The sequence below is a fragment of the Argiope bruennichi genome, chromosome 6 (assembly GCF_947563725.1).
Source record: "Argiope bruennichi chromosome 6, qqArgBrue1.1, whole genome shotgun sequence".
In the NCBI taxonomy this organism is placed as follows: Eukaryota; Metazoa; Arthropoda; class Arachnida; order Araneae; family Araneidae; genus Argiope; species Argiope bruennichi.
The window spans coordinates 34,225,002-34,251,788 of record NC_079156.1 but is presented as its reverse complement, the minus strand read 5'-3'; the positions used below and the strand labels follow the sequence as shown (position 1 = coordinate 34,251,788).

Below are 26,787 nucleotides of genomic sequence, written 5' to 3'. Positions count from 1 at the left end.
ATGTAAGATTTAAAATTATAAGGCTATTCCACAATAGGCCACGAGTGGTTCAAACAGGAATCCTAACTAATGAATTAAAGCAAATCAGATGATTTACTTCGATTTTCAAAAAGCAACTTATAAAATCTTTTCATTCCTCAAAATATAGTAAATTAATGCAAATATTTAATGAGGTAACTTTCTATGTTTGTAAAAAGCATACTTGCATAAATATTTGTTCAATACATAAACATTCCTGGTTTCCTTTATTTTTTTTCCGAGCATTAACATATTAATATGTTGACTGCCATATGATTCACCTGTAATTCACACCAACTATCTAATCAGATAATTCTTTCGATATTACAATTATGAGATAGCAAAGAAATGGTCATCTAATTAGGTAGATGATCAGAATACAGACCAAAACCAGGGCATTAAATGTGTTGAAAATAAAGTTTGGATTTTTTTTGAAGCGATTCTGCTAAATTTTAAGTATATGATATTATAGTAAATAATATGTAATGGCAATGACTATTGTAATATTAAGAGTTTATTTTGTTTCTCAACTGTTTTCTATATTTTCAGACAACTTAGGGTTCACCGCATATTCATGCACAAGAATCTCTTCATATCGCTGCTTTTAACAGCTGTGTTTGTCACAATATTTGAGAGCTATTTCATCCTCGATTCTTTCAACAACTATAACAGCATTCTTGAAGCAAATGGGGTATGTTATTTACTATTATTTTAGAGAAAGAAAAAAAAAGTAAAATTTTCAGTAACATCAAAACAGTTTACTTATATTTAAAAACATAAAAATTTTGAGAGTAAGTATATATTACATTTAAGCCATTATATATTACATTTATTATAAATACCCTTATTATTTGTATATTACAATTAGCATGAACACCATTTTAATGTGAGTCTGATGAATTGATTGGCATAATATGAAAGTTTGAAGTACTGCATGAAGGAATCATGCACAATTCTTGTACGATTTAAAATTATAAGGTTTTAACATGATAGTGCTCAAATAGTTTCGAATCTTAATTCTTATTAGTTTAAGTAATACTCCAGAAACAAAATTTCTTTGAAGAACGATTTGTAGAAATGGCAGCGCAGAATAAAAGTTTCAAAACCGAACAATTACAACATTAGAACAAAATTTTTAATGTGAGGTATATAAGTCGATTTTAACAAAAAAAAAATATTCTTTTCCCTAAACTTTCAAATTATTTAAAGAATTAAGCAAGGTCTCAGCACTGGAACTGAAAGATATTCGACACAATACCATTAAAAATCTATGGTATATGTAGTGATGTGAAATGGAAGTTTGGAGATGGACTTCTAGCTCTGATATTGTCCTTGTCATCAGCTGATGATTCAGAATTAAGAGGTCTGTTCCAAATAGTCCTCATGTTACTTCAAATTAGAATGTTAACAATAGGCCAAAATTATCACATATTGGCTTTGGGTTATTAATACCTTAAGTTTGATACATGCTTATATTAAATATTCATCATGTAATTGGATCTAGTGCATGTTAAAACTCTTCATGAATAAACATTCTGTTGATATAATGAGAAAGTATTGTTAGATACTTCCTCAAACATCTTTCTTCGATTCATAATTACAAGGTTCAAACAGCTCTCCATCAATTTTTGATCTGTTGCAAATGTAATTTTGAACACACTAAAATATATTCACTTTGTATTTTTATTATATAATGAATGAATAACAAGAAACTTGTGGTGCAAGAAGAAAAAAATCCATATTCTTGAAATTATTAAGAACTATCATGGAAAACAAACTTCATTAAGAATTAATTATATTTTCAGATGTACAAGTTAGCACAATAAATTATAGAGCTAATGCCTCCAATTGATAAAAATGAATATTTTTAATGTTCTTTACAGCCAGGATGTAAATTGTTTTATACGCTCACAAAATACATGAGATTGTCTACTTATATGTGGATGTTCTGTGAAGGATTCTATCTGCATAAGTTGATAGCTGCCGCATTTGCAGAGCAGAAAGGCATTTTGATATTTTGTGCTATTGGATGGGGTATGTACACAATCTTATCATACAGTATTTAAATTTCCATTAAGCATTAAATATACTGATTTAGATTTTAGTATTTGAAAGGGAAATGAAAAACTGAAAAGATATCCATGTCAACAAGTTAACAATTCAGCCTTATATGCATAAGCATGACAATTTTTAAAATCAATGTATATATTTTTAAAAAATGATTACTTTTACATTATAATTAACATATATAGGATATCTATAAATTAATTCTGAAATATTTTAAGCAATCTATAGAAAAAATAAAATTCAGATTATTGTCTATTTGATAAGCTTAGCATAAGAACAGCTAGATATCCAGCTGAAACATTCTTTCATTGTGATATCAGAAGTGTGGAAATTCTTTAATTTAAAAATACTAAAATGTTAAGAATAATTTACTAATTATGACTAATATAAAACTGTTAAAAACTTTTGACTTTTTAAATTTTTTTAGTGGCATCTACATACATTAATGCAAATAACATAAAATATAAATCTTAACAATATTTAGCATTTTTCCCATTTCGGCTGACCTTAAACAGTTTAGTTATTAGCTATTCAGCCATGATTATAGTGAACATCTTGTATAATACAAAATCATGAAAATGGAATATGTGACTTTAAAACTAAATATTTTAATTTCAATTTATTCTGTATAAATATTTTTTGTCTCACTTCAATAGATATTATTTATACTAATGCTTTTTTTACTGAGTAGTTATAAATTAAATTCAATAATTTTTTCTCACTACAGGTGTACCCTTCATTCCAGTTATTATTTGGGCTGTTACAAGGCAATTGATGGCAGATGAACTGTAAGTCAAAATATTTTATTAAATGTGCATGAAAATGAAAAGTTCTAGATTATATCAAAATTGTAATTATATATTATTTGCAGATGCTGGACAGTCCCAGGTTATTATGAATGGATAATTTATATACCTATGCTAGCTGCATTATTTGTAAGTTTCTTTTTAATTCAAAAAAAAAAATTATGAGTTCAATTTCAAAATTAAGTTACAATTTCTGCACTTAAATAGAATAATATGAGGAGGTATTAATAAGTAACACATATAACGTTGAACAGAATAATAAAAAATGAAAACATTATCCTTTTTGATATTACTGCCATTCATACTGAAGCATTTGTCCCAAAATTGGACCAATTTGAAAGTTCTGATATTTTAGAATTTTGTTGGCTCATATGAATTGGATTTATGATATGTCAGAATCAAATTTCTGCCCCAATGAGGAAAAACAAAAAGGATACAGTTGGGGTATTTTGTAGCACCCACCATAGAGCTATGGACTTGACATGCTCAAATTTTTAACTGTTTGAACTTATGAAAAGGTTCCTCAGTTGTCAGAAGTTTACTTCCATTAATGATTTGATTAATGGCATTTTATGAATCTGTACCACAAGGAAATGTATAAACATACAGTTTTTTCCTTATTTAATACCAGAAAAAATATAAATACTTATCAAACTGAACCAGGGCTGAGACAAACCCTCAGGATGAATGCCACAAAGTAATAAATAAGTAACACTTGCAATGTGTGACAATATGAAATGGAAATGAATTCTGATTATTTATTGATACCCCAACGTTTAAGATTTGATGTTGGAATTAAAATGCATCTAAAATAAGCACAGTAAAACTCATTATATGGGGGAAAAAATCAATGTCATTAAAAAAATCTTCTAATTCATAGTCTCCTTAAAAATAAAGATTGAATTTGTAAAACATAATTATGTAGTTTTGCTCCAATATTTAAATCCATCAACAATCTTACACCATTAGAACTTTCAATAATCAGGAAAAACACAATAAATATGTCTCTTCATACAAAGCAAAACTTCTGATTTCTTTCATTATGCAATTAGCAAAATGTGCTTATTCTATTTCATATTTTGTGAAAGTCTGTCCAGAATCGACATTAATTCGATACTTGAAATAACAGAAATGACTTTTTAGATGCATTTCTGTTGCAGAGCGCTTTGAATTTAAATGAAAAAATGAACGATAATTCATGATAAAGAATTTTTATATCATTAAATTTTTTGTAAGTTTAGTTGAAATTAAGTTATTGTACATTTCTTTTCCATTTTTATAACCAAAAACATTTTAAACGTTAATTTTTTATTAAAATTGGTAATTTCTTCAATAAAGCATTTTTACATGAATTCAAAATTTAATTAGACAACAAAATTTTAAGTTACACTGAGGGGGTGTTATGGGATTGTTATGGTTACAATACTCTGGTTCTAGTTTTAAACATTGTGTTCTTTTTATTCTAGAATATAAAAAATACAACTAAGCACACTATATAATGCAAAAACAAAACAAAGATATAGCAGCAAAGATGAACCTTATCTTATCAAAAATCAGATACTTTAAAAAAATTTTTAGTAACATGTATATTTATTTAAAAAAAGATAAGTGTCAAAGCTAAGATTAGTTTTGTGTAAATAGAAAACAAGTATCTCTGAATTGGAAAATGACAATCATTTTAAATGTAACTAAAAAAAACAAAAAAACATTAGAACTTTCATAAAAACTAATATTAGAACATATAATTATTTTGTACTTTCTTCATATTCTTAGATTTGGTTTTGTAACTTTGAGAAAATAAAATTTTTAACAGCCTTGTTACTTTTCTTTTGCAGGTAAATTTTTGTTTCTTAGCTCATATTGTACAAATAATCATCACGAAACTAAGATCAACAAACTCAAATGAACCTGCACAATTCAGGTAAAAATTTCAATCTAATTTAAAACAAAATGAAAAATATTATTTTTTGTACTCATTTCAAATCAACTAAATTAACTTTTTGAAATGCATAGGAGAGCAGTGCGAGCAACAATGGTTCTTATCCCACTATTTGGATTGCACTTCCTATTCCTGGCTTATAATCACAAAAAAGGAGACTGTCACATGATACTTATTTTTAATCTTATCATATATTCCATGGATGGGCTGCAAGTAAGGATTTTTAAATATTATTCATCAAAAGATAATATTCCATATTGATTTAAAATTAAATAATAATTACTTTATATTAAATTATATATTTTTGGTATAATCTTTGAATATTCCAACCATTTATTTTTCCTATTTACAGGGAGGCCTTGTATCATTGCTGTTCTGTTACCTAAACAATGAGGTATGTCATGAACACATTTTTTATGATTTTGGAAGTAATCTATGTAGATGATCAGTGTATTTTAGCATTAAACATACCAATAGAGCTAATATACTACTAGCTAATATACTACTACGTTAAAAAAGTTCCTAAATGTTTGATATTTTTCTAATGTTTAAATGGAATTATGCTGTGTTCTGCAGAACAAATGAAGAATATCATGTAACTAACTAGTCAAAGCTGGTTTTAACCATTTCAAACACATACAGCAAGTACAATAAGTGATTAGAAGCATTTGAAATTACCTTTACAGTGAAAAGATTTTTTCAATAACTAGTGAGCCATAAAGTCAATACAGAATATGTTAAGGTGCTTAAATGCCTACAAGATGTCATATTTTTGAAAGAATAAGTCCTGGATATTCCTTCACGATAATATGCCCACTAACAGGTATCACAACATTGTATTCCAGCTCTTCCAAAAAAACAATCTTACTTTATGTGATTTCTTCCTCAAATGAAGAATTTGCCAACATTCTGATAAACTGTATCTATGTATAGTTACTTTTGGATAAACACCAAGAAAATTTTTTTATATGTACACATTTTTTTATTATAAATTCCACTTCTTTTTTAATGCAATAACATTTCAGCTATAACTGATAAAATCAATTCATTGGTTGCATTTACTCTAAAACAGTTCAATTCAGCTTTGTAAATAAATTTTGCACAAAAATGATAAAATTGAAATGAATCTATGCTTCAAAAATGCTTGCAATATGGCGATAATCTATATAAAGGTGATCCATTTTTTTTCCCCCAGGTACTGTATCTACTGAAGCGATCATATAATCGTAAGAAAATGGTGCACGACATAACTAGTCACATGAGCAGTCGCAAAGCAAGAGAATCTCGCACATCTGTATCTACAAATATGGAATCATTAGCTAATGATGCTCTATCACGTGGACTCAACAAAAAATGACGGCAACTTCGAAGGTGCCAGAGGCACCTTCGTAAAGCGTACAAGCCAGTACTTGTCACTGCATTATAACATATTTCATATGACTTTCATAAGACTGAACCCAGGGAACATAAAAAAAAAAATTAATATCTCAAGGAAACATAACTCTATACATCATTTCCCAGCTAAACGTTCCATCAGTATTTGAAGAAATGATTTTTAAACAAAATGAATATAATAATCAAAGCAAGAACATATAAACTGTGATAGATTCATTATTCATCTCTGTGTTGTTGATAAATAAAGATTCATCAATGTAATCATTTAATAATGTATTTATTGTATATAATAAAATTTAAATACTTAATGTGTGTAATTTTTATAAATAGAGGAACAACACAATAATTTAAAAAATATTTAAATACATTGCTTAACCTTATTGCACATTTTTAAGATAAAAAGGAATATTTTGTCAACCTCTCTGAATGCAAAGGGGCCTTTAAAACAACTGCAAAATCTAAATAATGCTTCAAATTTAATTTTAAACAAATTTTCATAATACTTGTTGTGTTCATAGTTCAATGGTTTGAATTATATTAAAAAACATACCTGATTTTTAAATTCCATTTAATTTCCTTACCACTACAAAAATAGAACAATGTTTACAAATTATAAATTATTTCAGGAAGTTGGCTTCTTTTCATCCTCTGATACAGGTGGCCGAGATAATACTTTATCAATAAGACCAAATTCCATAGCTTGTTCAGGATTCATATATCGATCTCTTTCCATATTTTGTTCTGAAAGAAAAATAATGAAATAGGCATAGCATAAAAAGTTAATCTATATAAAAAATCATTAATGATAATATTTTATAAATGGGAACATAGTTACATTAAATTTTATTACTCATAAAACATGCTTTTTACTAAAACAAAATGTTCAGATCATATATTTTGATTTCTAACAAAACAAGAAAATAAAGAATCCTTGGAGCTTCAAACACATTACTTTATGATATTTGATAAAAAATAATGGCAAATGAGAGAATAAGTAACTATGTTTGTGGCACTTAAAGTATATTGTCTAAAATCAATACATATAAAAGTATTTGAATGTACAACATGCACCTTGAAAAAAATTTGATTCTTCACATAGCTAATTAATATTTAAATACTTAACTCCATTCCATGTGTAAAGCTGACCGATTCCAAGGTGTACCACAAGGAAATGTATAAACATAAAGTTTTTTCCTTATTTAATACCAGAAAAAAAATATAAATACTTATAAAACAAATGATGTCATATACAAACAAAAAATATTACATGAATCCATTTTATATGGATATACATGAAAGTAAAATTATATATATATATAGGTCCCCACTTTATGTCCCAATAACTTATTACCAAATTAATTAAAGGACTGCTGAAAAAGATCAAGAACTCTAAATTTTATGGTCCTCTACATCTATTAGTTATATTTAATAAATTATATAATGATATATTAATATTTAAAAAAATTCAATTTTCTTGCAACCAAAATTAACCAAGTTATAAAGATATGAATTTCATTTTAAGCGATTTGATGACAGCCTCGAAGAAATGCCATGGGTTGATTGATTATTTCTTCAGAAAATAATTAAATGGTCAAAAATAGGGATAATTGAAGCTATATAACTCGGTCAGTTCTTGTCCCAATGAATGGAATTTTTTTTTTTTTTTTTTGTTTAAAATTTATCAAGAATATTTTATTTAATAGAAAGTGTGGGACTAAATAAAAATTTTAATATCATAATCTTTGCAGAAGTACATTTATCGACTCAAAGAATATAAAATATGATTTTTATAATTTAGAGTACTTTTCCATTTGGAAGAATATACATATCTCCAATGATTTATAAATTTCATTGTAGATCAAAATTCACTAAGACACTTTGTATAAATGTATATCGATTTAATGTTGCATATCCTAAGATTCAGCTAAATGTACTGTATATTAAGTGGTTAAAGCAAAAGTTTCCATCATTTTAAGCAAACAAAAATTAAACATTTTTCTCTTCATAAATCAGGAAACTTTATTATAAATTAGGTCAGCTTCTTTTAGAATTCAAGAATTCTGGTGAACTTCCTGATACAACAGTGATGAAAAGCAACTTAAAATGCAAAATTAATATCTCAACAGTAATGAAAAATCTTTTCTTACCAATGACTTCAATAGGCTGTTTTGTATGTTTAGAATATAATGCATTTATTCGTTTTTTAAGGTATGATATTTCATCTGCTTGTATAAGAATATCAGTAGCTTGACCCTGAAATAGAAAATATATTTATCCAATAAATCACTAATAGTAATAAAGAAATAAACATTTTATTCTTTAAAAAACAGCTATTTTTCTAAATTGTTATTTTTTTAATCAAAAACTGATAAAAAGCAAATAGTTCTAAAACTTTAAAGATATTATAACATTTCGCATCTATTGTAAGAATCAAAAAAAGAAAAAAAAAAATGTCTCAACAAAAGCTTCTGAAAGATAAAAAATAAACAAATAAAAGGTAAGATAAATTCAAGGAATATATAGCAAATACTCTAAATAATAAAAATAATATGTTTAAATGCGAAATTCAAGTATCTGATTGTTTAAATTATGAAATGCCCAGAGATTCCATTCAATCTCAGTTATGGAGAAGTCCAAAAAAATTTTAGTTCATTCATTGGGGAAAAATAAAATATACAAAAGTAAAATAATAATAATTTTTTTAATATATATCTTTCAACCTAAGCATATAACAAAATATTAAATAAATAATAACTTTTATTATAGAACACAATTTTTACTAGCACATATTTCTAATAAATATGAACCATATTAAAGTGCAAATAATGAATACATGAATCAAAGTTACATATAAAACACCGTCGAAATCAAATACATCACAAAATGTATAATGATTGCATATTATTAACTTTATCTGTTCCTATTAATTGATTCAGAATATTAGTGACCACAAAAGAAAACTTTCATAACATTACATAATAAAGATTTAACATAATAAGAAATAAAATTATCACATTTTTAACCAAAGAAAAATTAAACATAAATTCAATATGCTCCTATTGGTCTCTAAACATTGTGTGAGGTCTAAAATGCAAACATAAATCCTACTGATGGGATTATAAAAAACTGTAGAAATATGGTGTAATATAATAATATAAAATCAGTCAGACATCCAACCATAACAATATAAGCTGCATGATATCAATTTATTGAATTTGTCATTAACAAATAGCAATGTTATTTTACACAAATTATTGAACAGCATAGTTTTAATATCAATCATAGAAAAAAAATTTTAAGATTTAAGTAAATCATAAATTATTTTTACTCAAAGTGCATATTGTACTTATAGTGAACTAATGATCAAATTTAATATTAGTGAAATATTATTTGTTATATGTCAATTTTGTACGCAATAAAAAATGTATATTTTTTAATTCATAATTTTATTCCACATTAGAAATCAAATATACTATTTTACATTTTGAAATATGAATTCATAAGAAATAAATAAATAAAGATTTTGCAAATAATAAATTAAGAAAATTACAAAAATTAATGTATTGTTTTTAAAGAAGTGTATAGAAATAAGAAACCCAAATTAACTGTAATTAGATTTGACTAATTACATGAGTTAGCCTAATAATAATTTATCATTTAAACTGACATAATCTTAAAGAAAAATATGTAGATAAACCATTTAGGTATTTCAGAGTTTGCATGAAAAATAATAATTATTACAAATAATTTGTTATTTTATAAAAGGAGAATACTTACTGAAGCTTGGCCTGATGGTTGATGAATCATGATTCGTGAATTAGGAAGTGAATGCCTCATACCACTTTCCCCAGCGCAAAGTAAAAAGCTAGCCATACTGCATGCTTGTCCTACACACCATGTTGCTATAGGTGGTAAAATATACTGCATAGTGTCATAGATACCCATACCAGCAGTAACAGAGCCACCTGTAGCCAGAAAGAAAATAATGTATCAAATTACAGCAATAAAAACATACAATAAACTAAACAAGGAGTGAAAATTTTTTAATTTATTTGTAAAACTAATTCCATGACTATTATGACAAATACAATTTTTGTACAAAAATATTTAAACAACATTTATTTTTAATAATCTCATTAAGTAGTGCTTTTATTCCTAATCACTAGTTATATTTATTTCTATTTTACAATTAACAAACTAGCAAATATTCTATGCTACAGGTTTTTCAATGCCATTTGAGAAAAAAGAATAAATTTGACATTTTCTGTTAGGAAAAATAACTTCCTCTTAATATGAATTATTTTAATCTTAAATAAAAGTATTTTCCATATTTTTTTTTACGGCCAAGAAAGTTCCATTAAGTTTTAATAACAAAAAATCTTAATAAAAACACAACAGAATGATAAAAGAGAATATGGTTTATGACCAACATTTTAATAAAGAAAAATATAATGGATTGATTAATGATATATAGACAATTAAATGAAATAAAAATATAAAATTCTTATGAATTCAAAGAGACAATAATAGGAATTAATAAAATTACAGAAAATATGAATTCACTGGTATAATAAAAACCATGACACTTTTAGATTTTTTTTAAAGAAGCATTACATAAAAGAATAATGGAATAATGTTTAGCTTTTCTATTTTCACATGCTAACAGAGACATTTATTTTTAAAAAATTAGAATCTGTAAAAAGGTCTTGCTTTCAACTTAAGAAATTACAAAAAAGAGAGTTTTATTTGATCATCTTGTACATTAAATGGCATTCTGTGTTTATCTTAATAGTTGTATTAAAAGAAGTAAATTCTTATTATATATATATATATATATATATATATATATATATATATATATATATATATATATATATATATATATATATATATATATTAAAATCTTTTATATCAATCATTTTATTAGTTTTATCATTCATGATACAGTTTGGGAAATATTACACTTTCATACAAATATCAATTTCCATTCTAATTTTTCCCCATAAATATTCCTAAATTTTGTACAGGAATTAAAAAGTATTTATTTAGATGAGCAATATGAAAAATTTGTTCATCTAAATAACCATAAGTTCAAATACCTGCAAAATACTTTATTCCCCACCTGACATTTGCAAAGGATTATTCATTGAAATGAAAATTTGTTAATGTAATCTATAAGATTATAGATTACATTACATCTTTATAATTATATCTTTATATTTAATGTTCATAATTTGTAAAGTGTTTTTATAACTAAAATACTTTGTTCTTCTCTTTCTTTCTTTCTTTTTTTTTTTGTAAAATAATAAAGCATATAATTATTTGTTATTACTATTATTATTGATATCCCTCTATTTATTTTCCTGTTCTAAATGCTTTCAGCTTTTATAATAAAACAAATAAAATTTGGTGTAAATACTATTCTTATAAATTAATATGTAAAAATTGTCATGATTTTCTATTTATAAAAAAGAAAAACTGATTTTCTGTGTCTAAATAAATATATATATATATATATATATATATCCAAGGCAACAAAATAAAATGATAGATGCATTTTTGAGACTCAATCATATTAAACATTTAATCAAACAATTTAACAATCATATATCTAAAACAGGTTTTAGCAAATGCAAATTATTAATTCTGAGTTGTATTTAGCCAATTCATTTAAATTAAGAAATTTTTAAATTTCATTTCTCATTTCATGACAAAATTAACCAATACAAAAATGTATTTGAAAATTATGAACTTTTTTCTAAGCATGCATTCAAAATAATAAAATAAACAATAAATATATTCAATCAAAGTTTTGCAATGATCAAATTTCCCAACAACACAGTAACAAATTTTAAAATAACAACAAAATATTTACACATTAAATCCTTTTTACATGCAAAAATGCTGAGTGGAGAAATGAAGGGGGAAAATGTATACTAGGAAAGCAAATAGAAAATAAATGTCTTATCTGTTTCAAAATTATAGCTAGAGTAGATATATTTCAATAAAATAGTACTAAACAAAATTTATCTACTGAAGATGAATTCTTAAAATTAAGTAAACTCAAGCAGAAAACAAAATAAAAAGATTAATTCTAATTTAAACATTTAAGATGAATAAATCAAGAAAGTTTTCTAAAAAATTAAAGTATTTAAAAAATACATTACTTACTAATAAAGTTAAAATAAGGAAAATTATGGCCAAAGTTCATTGAATTAACTAACAAAGAGATAGAAACTCAACACTATATCCTTCAACAATAGAATTCTCCTCTTTTAATGAGTCAAAAATAAGATCTAATAATCTGCATGCAAGGTCCTTAGAAACAAAGGTCAAGTTCTTCGAAAGCACCCTTTTATATTCTGATGTGCTCTTTGATATATAAGAAATGCAATTCTATTCAAAATTGAACTAATAAAAATGAATATCAAGAATCTTAGATTGAAATTTTTTCTCAAAATCAAATATTATGACAATCTAGCAATATGTCAAAAATTCCTCCATAAAAATGATGCATGACTTTATCAGCCTCTTACTACTTTTGTAGTTTCAAATTAATTTGTAATTTAAAGATATGTAAATATTTTTGTTGCAGTCATTCCAAAAATATCAAAAAATAATTGATAAAAAGGTACAAAAAAATTTTTTTAAAGTATTTTTTATAAAAGATTTTGAGACCATTGTATTGTAGAAAGGAATCTAAATCCAATCAATATTAAATAAGCATCTGGCTATTTTAATATTTTGAAATGATTAATAGCCATGTTTGGAATGCAACTAATAAGAAATTGTTGAGTCTATATTTTTAGAAATTAGTGAAGATTGTAAGAATAATTAATTAAGCTGAAACAAAGAGACCAGTAATTATAATTTGGAAGGTGCACATACTGAAGATTTATTGCATGTATATAATTCATGATAACCTTAAATTGTTAAAATTAATAATTTCTTATTCTTTTATATCTATACTGATATTCAGTATAGATATAAAATAATTCCCATTTTCAAATAATTTAATTGTATAAAATAATTTTTATTTTCACACAATTTACAATTTTTAAGAAACACACTCCCTCCCCATCAGCCTAAAAGCATTCAAACTAAAAAAGAAAAAAAAGAAAAAGAAAAGAAATGAAAAGTTGTTTGGGTACTAACAGATAACTGAGTACCCAGAGTTTCGGTAACATATAAATAATTTAATTCAGATACCACATATGAAAAAAAAAAAAAAATGAAATGAAATTTTATCAATGGCCAAGGAAAGCAAAAGCAAATGGGGTGGGGAGCATGAGAATTAAAAATTTGACAGAAGAATAAATTTCAATACAATGATGGAAAAATCATAACATCTAAAAGTTATATTTGGAAGACATGTCAAAAGTAGAGGAGTTAAAATACAGATAACAAATTGGCATAACCAAAAAATAATAATTTTCTAAATTTTAAAATACTGTAAGAGTCTGTTTTGAAGCAATCGCATATTCCAAAGCATTCTAAACTTAATATTTAATATATTAAAATTTAATAAAAAGTTTGAAAGCAATCCCTCTAAGAACCATGTTGTTATTGGCAAATCTCATATTTTTGTAGACCTGAATATGCCATTGTATCATACACAACAATAAAATACAAATATTTGCTTTTTTTTATTAGAGATAAACTGAAAAGGAAAAATAAATATAAGTATCATGTTATAATTTAATAATACTAATGAATGTTATAATTTAATAATACTCATTCACAAAAAATGGATATACATAAAACTTAATTTTGTAGAAAAATAAAAAAAGCAATAATACTATAAACTGCATGTTATTATATTAAATCATTGAAAAGCCAGAAAATAGTTTTTGTAAGCATTATTTACAAAACTGCATCATTACAAAGTTATTAGTGCTATATTTACAAAAAATATTATTAATGGTAAGTAAATAGCAAATAAAAAACTTCAATCTATAATCAAAATTATATTATATAATTATAAATCAATTATTCAAAATTCAGGCAAATTTTAAGCAATTAAAATTATTTTATACTTACCAGGAGAATTAATATACATATGGATGGGTTTCTTGCTACTTTCAGATTGAAGAAACAAAAGTTGAGCAACAACTAAACTAGACATTTCATCTGTAATCTAAATTAAAAAAAAAAAAAAGTTTCAATATTATTTAATGTTCTAAAATCTTGAGAAGAAGAGAAGATCATTAATATTTGTGATAACAGAAATTACAATAAAATTCTAGCATTTGTTGGTAGAAACTCCATAAGAAATAAATTTCAACATAAATAAAATATTTTTCTGTTTTATGAACAAATACATTTATTCAGTATTTAATTTTAAAGTAAACAAGTAGAGAGAAAAACATTTAAATTTTAAATAAAACTAGTACTTGGTTGAAAAGTTTAAATTTTAATTTAATCCTTTGAATAAATCAAGTTTAAATTAATTCAGTTTGTGTCCTTGATATATATTAGAGAATACATATTTATGATAACACTCATTTTTTAAAATGGATTTCATTACACATAAATTAAGAGTCAAAATGCAATATCAATTTAAATTGTATTTTAAAATAAAAATCCATACTTTCAATAGTTAGGAACTATCTCAGAAAATATAACCTGTTTACTGAACATCAACAGATTGCAATCAACAACAGCAATTGTCTCTATAATTTTTTCACGTTTTAATGAAAATATAGTTATTATTTCAAATGTTTTACTTCAAACTTTTTTTATTTGTAAACTTATATTTTAAGACATTGGTGTGATTTTTAAATTGTTGTGAGTTTCTTTTAGAGAATACAAAAGTTTAGCTTTAATTATCATAATAGAAATAATTCAATCTTTTTTTAGCAGTATATTGTCTCTGTGATTTTTTAAAAATAATCTTATGTTTTAAAAATTTAATTATTTGTATTAACAAAAAATACATAAAAAAAGCAAGTAACATACAGGCCCCATCACACAAATAATCCTCTCCTTGAGAAGTCTTGAATATATGTCATAAGCCCTTTCACCTCTTCCAGTCTGTTCAATAACTATTGGCACTAAAGGCATTTGACATTTTACACTCCTATGAAAAAATCTTGAATTTTTTGAAAATTGAGGAGATGATGCTAACCTTGACAGCTATATAGAAAAAAAATTTTAAATTATACGTCTTAGTAAGAAAAAAAAGCAATTCTTTACATGCTCTCCCAAAAATAATCAAGTATCTAACAATATCAATAAAAATATAAACAATTTAATGAACTATATACTGATATAAAATAAGTCATATTTTCAAAATAAAAAAAAAAAACTGTATAAAATTTTCTTTTCTACAAATTAAAATGTTGAGCTTGAACGGCATAAGATTAGTAAAATGGTTCAGGCAAACATGACGGGGGAAAACTATGTTCTTTCCTGCTTTATTTTAAATAATTAACTTAAAATAATTAATAAGCAGCTATCTATATGCATTAAATAGTTTATATTCTATTAACTGGTTCAACACATAAACAAGTTCGTTCCAAAGCACTAAAAATTTAAATGAAATAATACATGATATTACCATTCGAGCACTTGCTGTTAATGTTTTCAACATGCTGCTATTTCAATAAAATATGTTACAAAAATAATAATAATTTATTTTCTTATAAGATACTTTTTCTAAATAAGTTTCATAAAAACAAATGTTACAAGCCGCTCCGAAGACAAAAATGTAAACAAACAAAAACTACGTGTAAGAGATGAGTTGTTTCTAGTTTACTTTCTCCCATATATGAAGTTGCCTTGGTAAAGCTACAAGAGTTACGTAATGTTTTCAAATCATATGTAGAGTTGCAAAATCCACTATTTTTTGAATAACAAATAATTTTGCTATTGTTATTTTTAAATATTTGTTCCAAATATCTGTTATTTCAATCATATTATTAATTAAAAATTATTACTTAGTATTAAATATAAAATTTATTAATTGTAATTAATACTTAATTTACTAATTTAAGTAACGAGTGATTGAATTAATTTATTTATTTCAGTTTACTTCTTAAATTTGATTTTTTTCAAAACTATTTATTTAATTTCTTTATTGGAGTAAACCATATTCATTGATTTTCAGAAAAATTTGAATTAAATATATATGTCATTTCTTTAAAATGTTTACTTTAGTTCTATATTCTACCAATAGATGGCACCAGCAGTGAACAGAATATATGCAGTCATGTCACAAGCAACTAAAAAGGATTTGTATGGAATAGGGCATCATCAAATGCGAATATCGGAAAGACAAGGCTACTCTCATGAAGTGGAGCGGCGACTTCACACTTTCCAGTAAAGTCACCGCTCCGATAAATTTCAGTGATATGCAATTCAATGATACGATAATTCCAATAACCGGTCGGTTCACTTTTCCATCCATTCACCGATTTCTCCTTTTATATTTTGTTCGAGAGCTTCTATTGGACAGTTCATATCGATTGTTACTTTCCAGTGAAGTCACCGCTCCGGCAAATTTCGATGATATCGTATCGATTGTTACTTTCTATCGTGATCCAAAACCTGCAATCGAAATATCACCAGTAAGATCGTATCAAGGATTTCGATCACACCCCTCTTTGAAAAGTATTGATCACTGGTATTTGTGACATTTTGATATTGGCTACATAATAACCTCTCGTAAAATATTCGTCATCCCTACTTCACACTTTACAGTAAAGTCACCGCTCCGATAAATTTCAGTGATATGCAATTGAACGACACGATAATTCCAAGAATAACCACTCCGTTCACTTTTCCACCCATTCACAGATATCCCCTTCTCTGTTTTGTTCGAGAGTTTCCATTGGACAGATCGAATCGATTGTTACTTTCCAGTGAAGTCACCGCTCCTATAATTTTCAGTGATACGATAATTTCAAGAATAACCGATCCTTTCACTTTTCAACCATTCACAGATTTCGCCTTTTATGTTTTGTTCGAGAGCTTCCATTGGACAGATCATACCGATTGTTACTTTCCATCGTGATCCAAAACCTATACTCGAAACATCAGCAGTAAGATCGTATCAAGAATTTGAATCACACCCATCTTTGAAAACTATTGATCACTGGTATTTGTGACTTTATGATATTGGTTACGTAATAACCGCTCGTAAAATATTCGTCATCCCTAATCATATGAATAAGTTTGATCTGAAGCGGGAAGCAAATGTCGCAAATTGAACTACAAAACGGAAAAGAAGAAAATTAATGGAATGAAAATGAAAATATTGTATCGCAGTAAATCTTATTTCCATTTTTTTTTTTTTTTTTTTCAATAGGTCAAAAGTTATTATTGTGAGTCTTCAAAGATAGAACCAATAGAGAAATTAAGTCCTTTATTTCAGCAATTGTTTCAGATATTAAAATTAGAGTCAACAGTTTTTCCCAGCAATAAAACTCTGAGTCAGAAAAAATTTAATTAATCAACAAATATAACAACCAAACTATTCTGTGTGACTAATTGACTAATGATTTTTTAATGATCTAATTGATCTGTAGTGATTTTTTAATGATCTCAAAATAAATTAATAATTTAGCTCAAACTAATATTTTTGCCCCGGCATTTTACTGCAGCAAAGCTTTTAAAATGTTAGTGCCTTTTCATTATTTTTATATTTTGAAAGCATGCCTGATACGGTTTTCGGTATTTCTCTGTATCTATAATAACGTTTAATATTATGTAAATTGTTTCACGATATTATGATGGTACTAAGGATATATTTACGATATACATATAGAAGAGCACTAAGATTATTGATAATATCGCAGAAATATATCGTACATCATGCGCTTACAGCTAATTTGCGGACTTTGATAATAACCATTTTGCAGAAGAAAATCTTATAAATTAATACATGGTAGAACATGTCCTCATATTAAATACTCACTGTCAAATAAAAGTCCGACTTTTATATAATGTGAGACGACTACGCAATCCTAAGCAGTAATTGTCTTGTTATGGTTAACCGTAGTATTTCTCATTTATGCAAGATCAGATTGTCATTTAAAATTTTCCTATTAATTTTGCAAGAGGTTAGATATAAAAATGAATGAACTAACTCAAAAGGCTACGAAAACTAATAAGCTTGTAGAAAGAAGGCATTTATACGATAAGTTGCAAAATATGTAAAATTCACCTCTCCTATGCATATATGTGTAATCACTTCATCTTTTGCCTTGAACTATTCCAAAGTAAGATATAAACACAATTTTTTCCGTTTAAAAAAATGACCTCTTATTAACAAAAAATGTCCAATTACATCATTACGATATCTTTACGATATGTATTCGGAATACCGAACAGCATCATGTAAATATCGAATAATATTTTGTGTAACAGAAGAGATAAAGGATGAAGTAAAAACTCCATACTTGATACTCTGTACTTCATCACTTGATTGTTCATTTGATCTACTAAATTCATGAACACATTTAATTAACTCGAAATCTATAGAAATCTTGAAATGCTTGGACTCTATATAATTTTTTTTTTTTTTATCTATCCCCGATAGGTGAAAAAAAAATATTTTTGTGAAAATACTCCTATTTCAATACATGTCGAATGAATTCGTGTTTCAGCTAAGTGACTTTAAGCAATCTGACCAGGGAATACAGAATTTTCAGTGTTCATTTAGTCACGACAATTTACATGATCATCTCAAGTTACAAGACACTGGTATATTTCTATTCATATATTAGTATTGCCCCTTTAACAGTTTACGACACCACACAGTATTCACAAGAGAATCAAAGCTTCCTCTGGATAACTTATTTTTAAACTAATTGAGACACAAAATTACACGGAATATTATAAATTATACTTTTAATTTCATCATAGTATCATCGCAATAGAAACCAAAAAAATTATGCAAAAATGTTAACATTTTACTTAATTTTATTATATAAAATGCAATAATGTATTAAAAGTTTTTTTTTAATTTTATCTGCTTCACTAACGTTTTACAAAAATATTCTTCGCAACTGTCAAAAGTAATAAATTCTACTAATAATTAGCAATCTTTAGCAAAAGTATTGACACGTGTATATAAAAAAAATAATTTTATTCAACCGAAAAATTTTCAAAATTTTTTAATTGATGAGGGAATTTTTAGATAAATCTGTATTATTATTCAGAAAAAAAAATAACATATTTCATTTGTATGTTTTTAGTAACTTTCATTCATTGGATATTTCAGTGATACGTATTACTAAATTATGGGACGATACATTTTTTTATTTGCCCTAAATGTCCCAAAATGATTTAGATATTGATATAAAATATTTTGAATAGATTTCGACATTAAATATTACTATAGAAAACAGAAACTATACCAGAGAAAAGAAGGAAAATTCTTAAAACATATGAATTTAATATTAATATATACTATATAAATTATCAAATTTTCAACAAAAAAATCCATTAAGCATAAAGATATCTTTCCTAAACACACATATGATTTTTTCACTGCAAAAGGAAATTTCACACACCAAAAATTATAATTCTTAAAAGATTATTTTAAGAGACATATCAAAATTTTCGCTGAATGCCAAATAATTTGCATATTTTGATTACTACATATATCAATGCATATTGTGTCTTATATATCTAAAGAATATCGTACTTTTTAGTTCTATTTAAAAAATTTTAGATACGATTCCACCAGATGTGGCCAGCAATTTGAAGCAAAAGTATATCTGTCATATTTTAATATAATGGTGGAATTTAAAAAAAAGATATTCGTCGAGAAACTGTATTTGATTCTCTGAATTTATTCTTTTCTGACATACATTGTTGTGCCTTCATTCAATTTTATCCTGTGCCCGAGGCCATATTTAAAACTTTTTTTGATTTAAATCATGATAACCATAATGAAAGTTCGTGTTCAGCATATGTTTTATTCTGATTTTTCGTTCATGGAAATGGCAAAGTTAAAGTTACTACTGTTCGATTAGGTAATATTCGTACCAGTAACTTGTTCTAAATTCACGCCTCAATAAAATAAATCACCAACTGAATAAATGCCTTTTTATAATATTTTTTGATTCTTACTGGAAGATGCCTTCGTGTTAAAGGCTTCAGTCGGTGACTTTTCGAACTATTTTTGTTTTTTGTTCTTAAAAGAATTTCCCTTCCGAAGTATGTTTCTAGTACAAATAACATTTTCATAGCATTGTTTGTTTTTAGTAAGGACTTTTAAGTTTTTTTAAGTCTTTTCATTAACTTCCTGATCATTCTGTTCTTTCACACACACACACACACACACACACACACACACACACACACACACACACACACACACACACACACACACACACACACACACACACACACACACACACACACACACACACACACACACACACACACACACACACACACACACACAAACGTATTTATTGTTAAGTTTTTAGCATTTGTTTAAAGTAAATTTTCATATGCTGCGCTAAATACACTTGAAATAGAATTTAAAAAGAAAAAAATATATTTTTCAACATTGGATATTTATTTATGAAAATTTGTGCAACAAAGGGGTAAAAATTTAGTAAACCATCAAAAACACTGGTGGGTGAATTTTTCTTTGGAGTGGGCTTAATCCTACCTCAGATATATATTTTTATGAGTAAATCGTATTATGTTATTTGTAAAGACACAAGTGTTCTAATTTTAATTCTTGTTTCGTTTTCTAAGTATCTTTTTCAGAAAAAAAAATATATAAGCATTTGATGAGTAATTCTTTCCGAAATATCCATAATTTTCTAGAATGAAAGATAGAAAAGCTTTAAGAATTATGGTTTTATCATTTTTGTATGAATCAGTTAATAATTGTACTGAAATTTTTTTTTACATGAGGTAATGCACTTATGTTATTCGAATAATAAATACTATAAGCTTAAACATTTATGTTCCTGTGATGTATGAAAATTAAGGAAATATAATTCTGTAGAGACTGTTGCTCAATTTCTACGCTTGAGTTGTTGAGAATACGAATGCCCTTTGATATTTCGTGCAAATCGGCTCTCTCGAAATCACGAATTAATTCCAGTCCCGCAACTGAGCAAATACTGATAATAAATTACTTTGGAATAACTGGAATGAGTGTTATTTTAACTAAAGTTTCGAAATCTAAGTCACTTTTGTTTTATCTAAGCATCTGAAAATGATTTTAACAACCACCATGCCGGAAACTTGAATGTTTTGAATATTGAGAAGAATTTTATAACCTAAATTTTCTTGTGAATAAAATGACATAATTCTTTTTATATATACATCTGTTTGAACAGAATAACAATTTAATAAATTTATAATATAAATTAGTTATTCTTAATTCAAATGTAATTTAATTAAATTTTAATAGTAAAATATATATGTATTTTCATTAATTACCACATTTTAGACATTTCAAAAATACTATTTTTTTTAATTATATCTATTTGTGGCGACATAATAAACGCAACAACCAGCTGATGGTGGAATTTGTTATTTAGTTGCAAACACCAAAAATTGCATATCTGTGCGAAATTTTGAAATAAATTGATCAACTGGGAAAGATGTTATTGCAATATGCACGCTCGATATACCACTAAGTTAACAAAAATCTTGCCCTATTATTGAAATTTAGAATAGAGCATGTTCATTAATAAAACCTTTTTTTTAGCATCAGAATTCTGTAAATTCTTTTTAACGTTGTGTTGTAATCGTTGGAAGTCTGAAGAGATGATGCCAACTTAACTCTTGCTCTACATCTAACAATAGATAACAATTATGAGATTTATTCTAAAATAGATTAGATCTGTATCTTCAAATCTCAATATAAATAATCTAAACTAACTAATATGAGAATACAAATCAAACATAGTATTATAGAGTACAATTAAATTCTTTTTCAAGTTTTTTTATATGGCATTTTCTAGGAATTGAATATGTTTTTGATATTATTTGGGTCAGTCTTCTAGATATTAACTTCTCAATTCTGTGATATCAAGAAGAACGATAAAATCGCATTCAAACAGTCATTTCTACAGTTAACATTTTGCCGCTTTTTTTAAAGTAAATAAGTATTTTTCTTCTGTCGTTTTTATAAGTTTCCTTAACTCTTTCAATGATGGAGTCTATTTTTTAAACCACCTCTTACATAATATTTTTTTTCACTGGATGTTGGTTTTTTTTAACTGTCTATTAGAAAAATTCCATATTCTCTAAGATGATAAAGACAATAGATGGCAGCACAGATATTGTTCTTTTCTTTTGGATTAACCTCATTTCATGAAGAAAAATAAATCGAATGTATCCATGAAAGTACTGTTGTTTCTGAGCTTCATCGTTCTTCTTGCGCAGCAAATATGCAGAGAACAAAAAGAATCAGTTTTATCAATTATTAAATAATAACTTTGCGATTTTGTTTTTGTTTCTTCACAGTTTATGCGCGTTTGCATGGAGGTATTCAACTTAAGAGCAAAACTTTCTGATAAATTTTTAAGTTACACTTTCTGTAAGCATTTTCGAAACTGAAATCACAATCAGTGCCGCAACTCACTCTAATTAAAAAAATTAATAATAATCCAAATATACTAAATTTAAATTGATCCGGAGTAAATATTAGAAAAGCACGAGTTAACAGAAATTTAGACGTATAATTACTGCGTAATTACGCTGATCAATTAATATAATTAAGATATACTGCTAATCTTCCGAATCACCGATCTAAAAATTCTCTTTTAAAATAATAAATCCATTAGTTATTGATAGATCAATTCCTTTGAGCAATAAATGATTGAAAACTAGCTGCCTTTGGCTACTCGCCGGTAAGTCAAGAGTAATGCTCTTTAAAACTTTCAATGAAATTTTTTAGTACCTTGGCTTCGTAATAGTTTCTTCGACAAAACAGTTTTAAGCTTCAAATTTCAGTAATCACATAATTCATATTATTATAGAAGCTATATATATCCGTACGACATATCTCTATAATTTGCTATCAGCTGCCGTAAGATTTAAATTGGAATGTAAAATGTTAAAGAAATATATAAAAAATATTTTTGTATATATTTTTGTATAGTTTATAAATATATATTTTCAATAAATATAAAAAATTTTTTTTGCCAAAACCGAACATATATTTTTTTAAATATGACTACAGAGCATCGAATCTTTCAACATTGTATTCTTATATCTACCATAGAATATATATATATATATATTTACAATTTATTGAATATTTCAAAGAATTATTCAATAAAAATTTCTTTCACCAAAAGATTTAGTTTTACTTTCACAAATATTTAAATGTCGTAAATAATAGTATATTTTATTTCAATGAATAAATGTACTTCTGAAAACAATTACACAATTACAATTGTTGATTAAACATTTTAATCAACATTCTAACATTTCAATCCTCTGCAATCAAGCCTGAACGATTTATAAACTTTGAATATCATTATTCTAGGACAATTAATAATTTCATTATTTTAGACAATTAGTTTTGGAGAAAATCCAAGCGCTGAAGGTTTACAAACTACTTGTTGGGTCCTGATTAGAGTGGACATCTTATATATATAAAAAACCATGTTTGCCTTAAATAAAATTGATTTATTGCAAAATAATGCAGATATAGTTAAAGATAATAATTTTTTTTTCCTTGCATTGTTTTTTTTAGAAAATATAATATTTCATATTTATTTCTGTTCATATAGAAACGCGATGCAACTTATACTTTTCTATGTTTAATTTGTTTTAATTATTAACTCATTTTTTAAATTGAAGTTTTTGTCAATGTGATGGCAAGAGGTTGATAAAAATTTAAATTTTCCCCATTTCACGCGTAAAGTGGCTTGTAGGTTTTAAATTCTATTTTTATTTTGTGCGGAAGAAATTGTTGGAAAATAAATATTTTTTTAAAAAACTCATTAAAAATAGAAACTTGATTTCTAAGTAAAAATATTGGTATCATTGAAAAGAAAATATTTTGAACTTTATTGATGATATAAAAACCATTTTTATGCTGTAATATTTTTGGAAGTTATCGAGGAAAGATCCAAAATTTGGTTTAATTATTAACTAATTAAAATTCTAATTAATGTTTCATAAAAAAATCGTCTCGAAGGGCACGATTTTACCCTTCAAAGTCTAGATCAAATGATCTCGGCTGTAAAGCGCTAACTCGCAGACACATATTTTTCTTTATAATAAGTAAAGAAAATATAAAGATAAAATATAACCTATGTCTCAAATTTATCAGAAAATCGCTTTCCTTTTTCTATTCCTGATCTTAAATAAGCTAAGTTCACGATCATATCTACATTTTATTAGTGTTCACATCAAAGGAACAATTATTTGTTTACGTTTAAAATAATTTTATTACTATGCATCGCAAAAATTAATTGCCTCTTTAAAATGCATAAAAATTAGAAGAAAAATCGTTTAAGCTTTGCGAATAATTTGGAGTAATTATTTGGCGAATAATTTGGCATAATTATCTCATATATTCGACGCATATTTAACATAAATTGAGTTACAAATTACACCATTTAAATTGAAAGCCAGCCTTTCCATTCCATTTACGTCGGCTTTGTAAGTACTGTGTTACACTGATTGCTTGAAGAAACATTCCTTTGCTAGGTGCCTCAGTCCTTCTGCAGATGTCTCTGATCCTATAAACAAAAACATTCTGCTGCTAACTCTTATAAATTTTTTTAAGATGTTGTTAAATAGGTATTGTAAAAATGAACATATTTATGAGTTATGAATATCTTAGTTTTAAGATAACTGAGAAATCAGGAAAATGATATCATTTGATTTAATCAATTATCTGCAACAAGTTTTTGAAAACTTTTATTGGCATTATGAATTAAAAGATGACATGAAAAATAATTGTCTGACCTTATTTTCAGCAAGTTTTCCATAGAAGATATTTACTTTTCTTTAGTCATTGGCTTTTGATTTTCCAAATAAATAAACACATAAAAAAAAGGAAGAAAGCAGCTGAGAGATGTCAAAAACGCCCATCATTAATATAAAATATTGCTCTTTTGAAAAATTTTCAGTTGATTTTATAAAGCACTTATCGAGCTTAGAAATAGAGATACTTCATATGACAATGATGACATGCTAAAAGTAAATACCTAGGTCATGCAATGTTTAACTTCCCTTTTTCTTCTATAAGATGGACAGTAGATTTCGGAATTAAATTGACGCAATGCACTTGACGCAGATCCTACGCATAAATAAGAATTGACACCATTATTGGTTGGGTAAATTCTTCAAATATCCATAAATAAAATATATTTTGACTTAACTCAATTACTTGTTTAATTGGAATGTTGCAATCGATTCTTTTATCTACGTTTAGAAATAAAATACAGCAGTGCAAATGGAATTACAAATTGTAATACTTTTCAATACTTACTTCTGTAAACATTTCCGTGTTTACAATAACAAATATTATTTATAAACTGTTTGATATATTTTAATTAGATTTTCATTACATATCCGAGGCGCTATCTGGTAGAGACTTTGGCAAGAAAAACTGAAGACATTTAAAATTTCTTCGATACTTACAAAATTAATTATGAAACCTTTGTAACGATTACTTAGTAGAAACTAATAATTATAATGAAAAATTAAAATACTTTTAGTAATGAATTTAAAGTTATAAAAAATTTTATTTATCAAAAATATAGAAATAAGAAATAATGGGGAGAAATTGTGAGGCTGGAAACAGAAGTATTAGGGAAATTAAACCATAATGAATAAAAAATGAATCATAAAAAAGAAAATTCGCAAACATTCTTTAAAAATTAAATATATATTATAAATATAATTAAAATCACGCGCAAAAACGAATTACCGATAAAATTAATTAAATTATTTTCATTTCTTTCGTAAGTTTATTTTTGAACTTCCATTTAATTATTTAGGTATTATAATAAATGATGAGCATCTTTGAGAATATATAGCCATATGCTGTGCAGACCATAAAACATTATTTGTTTTCTTTAAACAAGAATAGGCGACCTAATGTTCTGGAGTAAGAAATTTTTACACAGCAATCTTATGAAAAATTTATTAAAAATTCCATCCAATACATCTGAACAAAATGCTTTACTTCTTATAAACCTTTTCTTTCTCTCCAAGCCTATTATCATGGATATTTTAACAGATAGTTTAGATCCTAATGGATTACTGGAAGGGTTAAGAGAATAGCCATTACCTTGATAAAATCGAATTTTCAATCGTTACTAAGATAAATATAAACATCGCAATTCCTAGATCTGCTTGCCTTTCTAAAAATTACCTAAATTTACCAATTATTCTTTTAAAATGTTAAGCAAACGATGCCGAGTAATGCTTTGAAATGATACAGTGAATAATTATTTTCAAAATTGCACTTTTCTTTTGTTGAATGAAATTGTTTGAGAATATGAACATCACAAAATTATTAAAAATGGTGCATATTAATGAAATATTGCTTTTTGTTCATAATTTCTTAAAATATGATTCCTTTTGTCTTACTAATAAAATTGTTTTAAAATTTGT

General features: G+C 25.8%; 2 protein-coding genes across 2 annotated transcripts in view; one reads left to right on the top strand and one right to left on the bottom strand.

Moving 5' to 3' along the window:
* The window catches only part of LOC129972672 (calcitonin gene-related peptide type 1 receptor-like), a 74,429-nt gene extending 67,921 nt beyond the window's left edge, over nucleotides 1-6,508 (top strand). Inside the window, exons 7-14 of the mRNA XM_056086893.1 lie at nucleotides 568-709; nucleotides 1,902-2,052; nucleotides 2,813-2,873; nucleotides 2,957-3,020; nucleotides 4,727-4,812; nucleotides 4,905-5,043; nucleotides 5,183-5,224; nucleotides 6,026-6,508. Of these exons, the coding sequence (XP_055942868.1) occupies nucleotides 568-709; nucleotides 1,902-2,052; nucleotides 2,813-2,873; nucleotides 2,957-3,020; nucleotides 4,727-4,812; nucleotides 4,905-5,043; nucleotides 5,183-5,224; nucleotides 6,026-6,187 (847 nt within the window). The 3' untranslated portion in view covers nucleotides 6,188-6,508. The remainder of the gene's footprint in view (nucleotides 1-567; nucleotides 710-1,901; nucleotides 2,053-2,812; nucleotides 2,874-2,956; nucleotides 3,021-4,726; nucleotides 4,813-4,904; nucleotides 5,044-5,182; nucleotides 5,225-6,025) is intronic.
* Nucleotides 6,509-6,776: 268 nt separating this feature from the next.
* Nucleotides 6,777-15,946, bottom strand: LOC129972673 (ATP-dependent Clp protease proteolytic subunit, mitochondrial-like). The gene is made up of 6 exons (XM_056086894.1): nucleotides 15,785-15,946; nucleotides 15,184-15,360; nucleotides 14,266-14,362; nucleotides 10,003-10,190; nucleotides 8,373-8,478; nucleotides 6,777-6,966 (listed from the first exon to the last, which is right to left on the bottom strand). The coding sequence occupies exons 1-6, from the start codon at nucleotides 15,815-15,817 to the stop codon at nucleotides 6,848-6,850; spliced, it is 720 nt and encodes a 239-aa protein (XP_055942869.1). The 5' UTR covers nucleotides 15,818-15,946; the 3' UTR covers nucleotides 6,777-6,847.
* Between the last annotated feature and the right edge of the window lie 10,841 nt (nucleotides 15,947-26,787).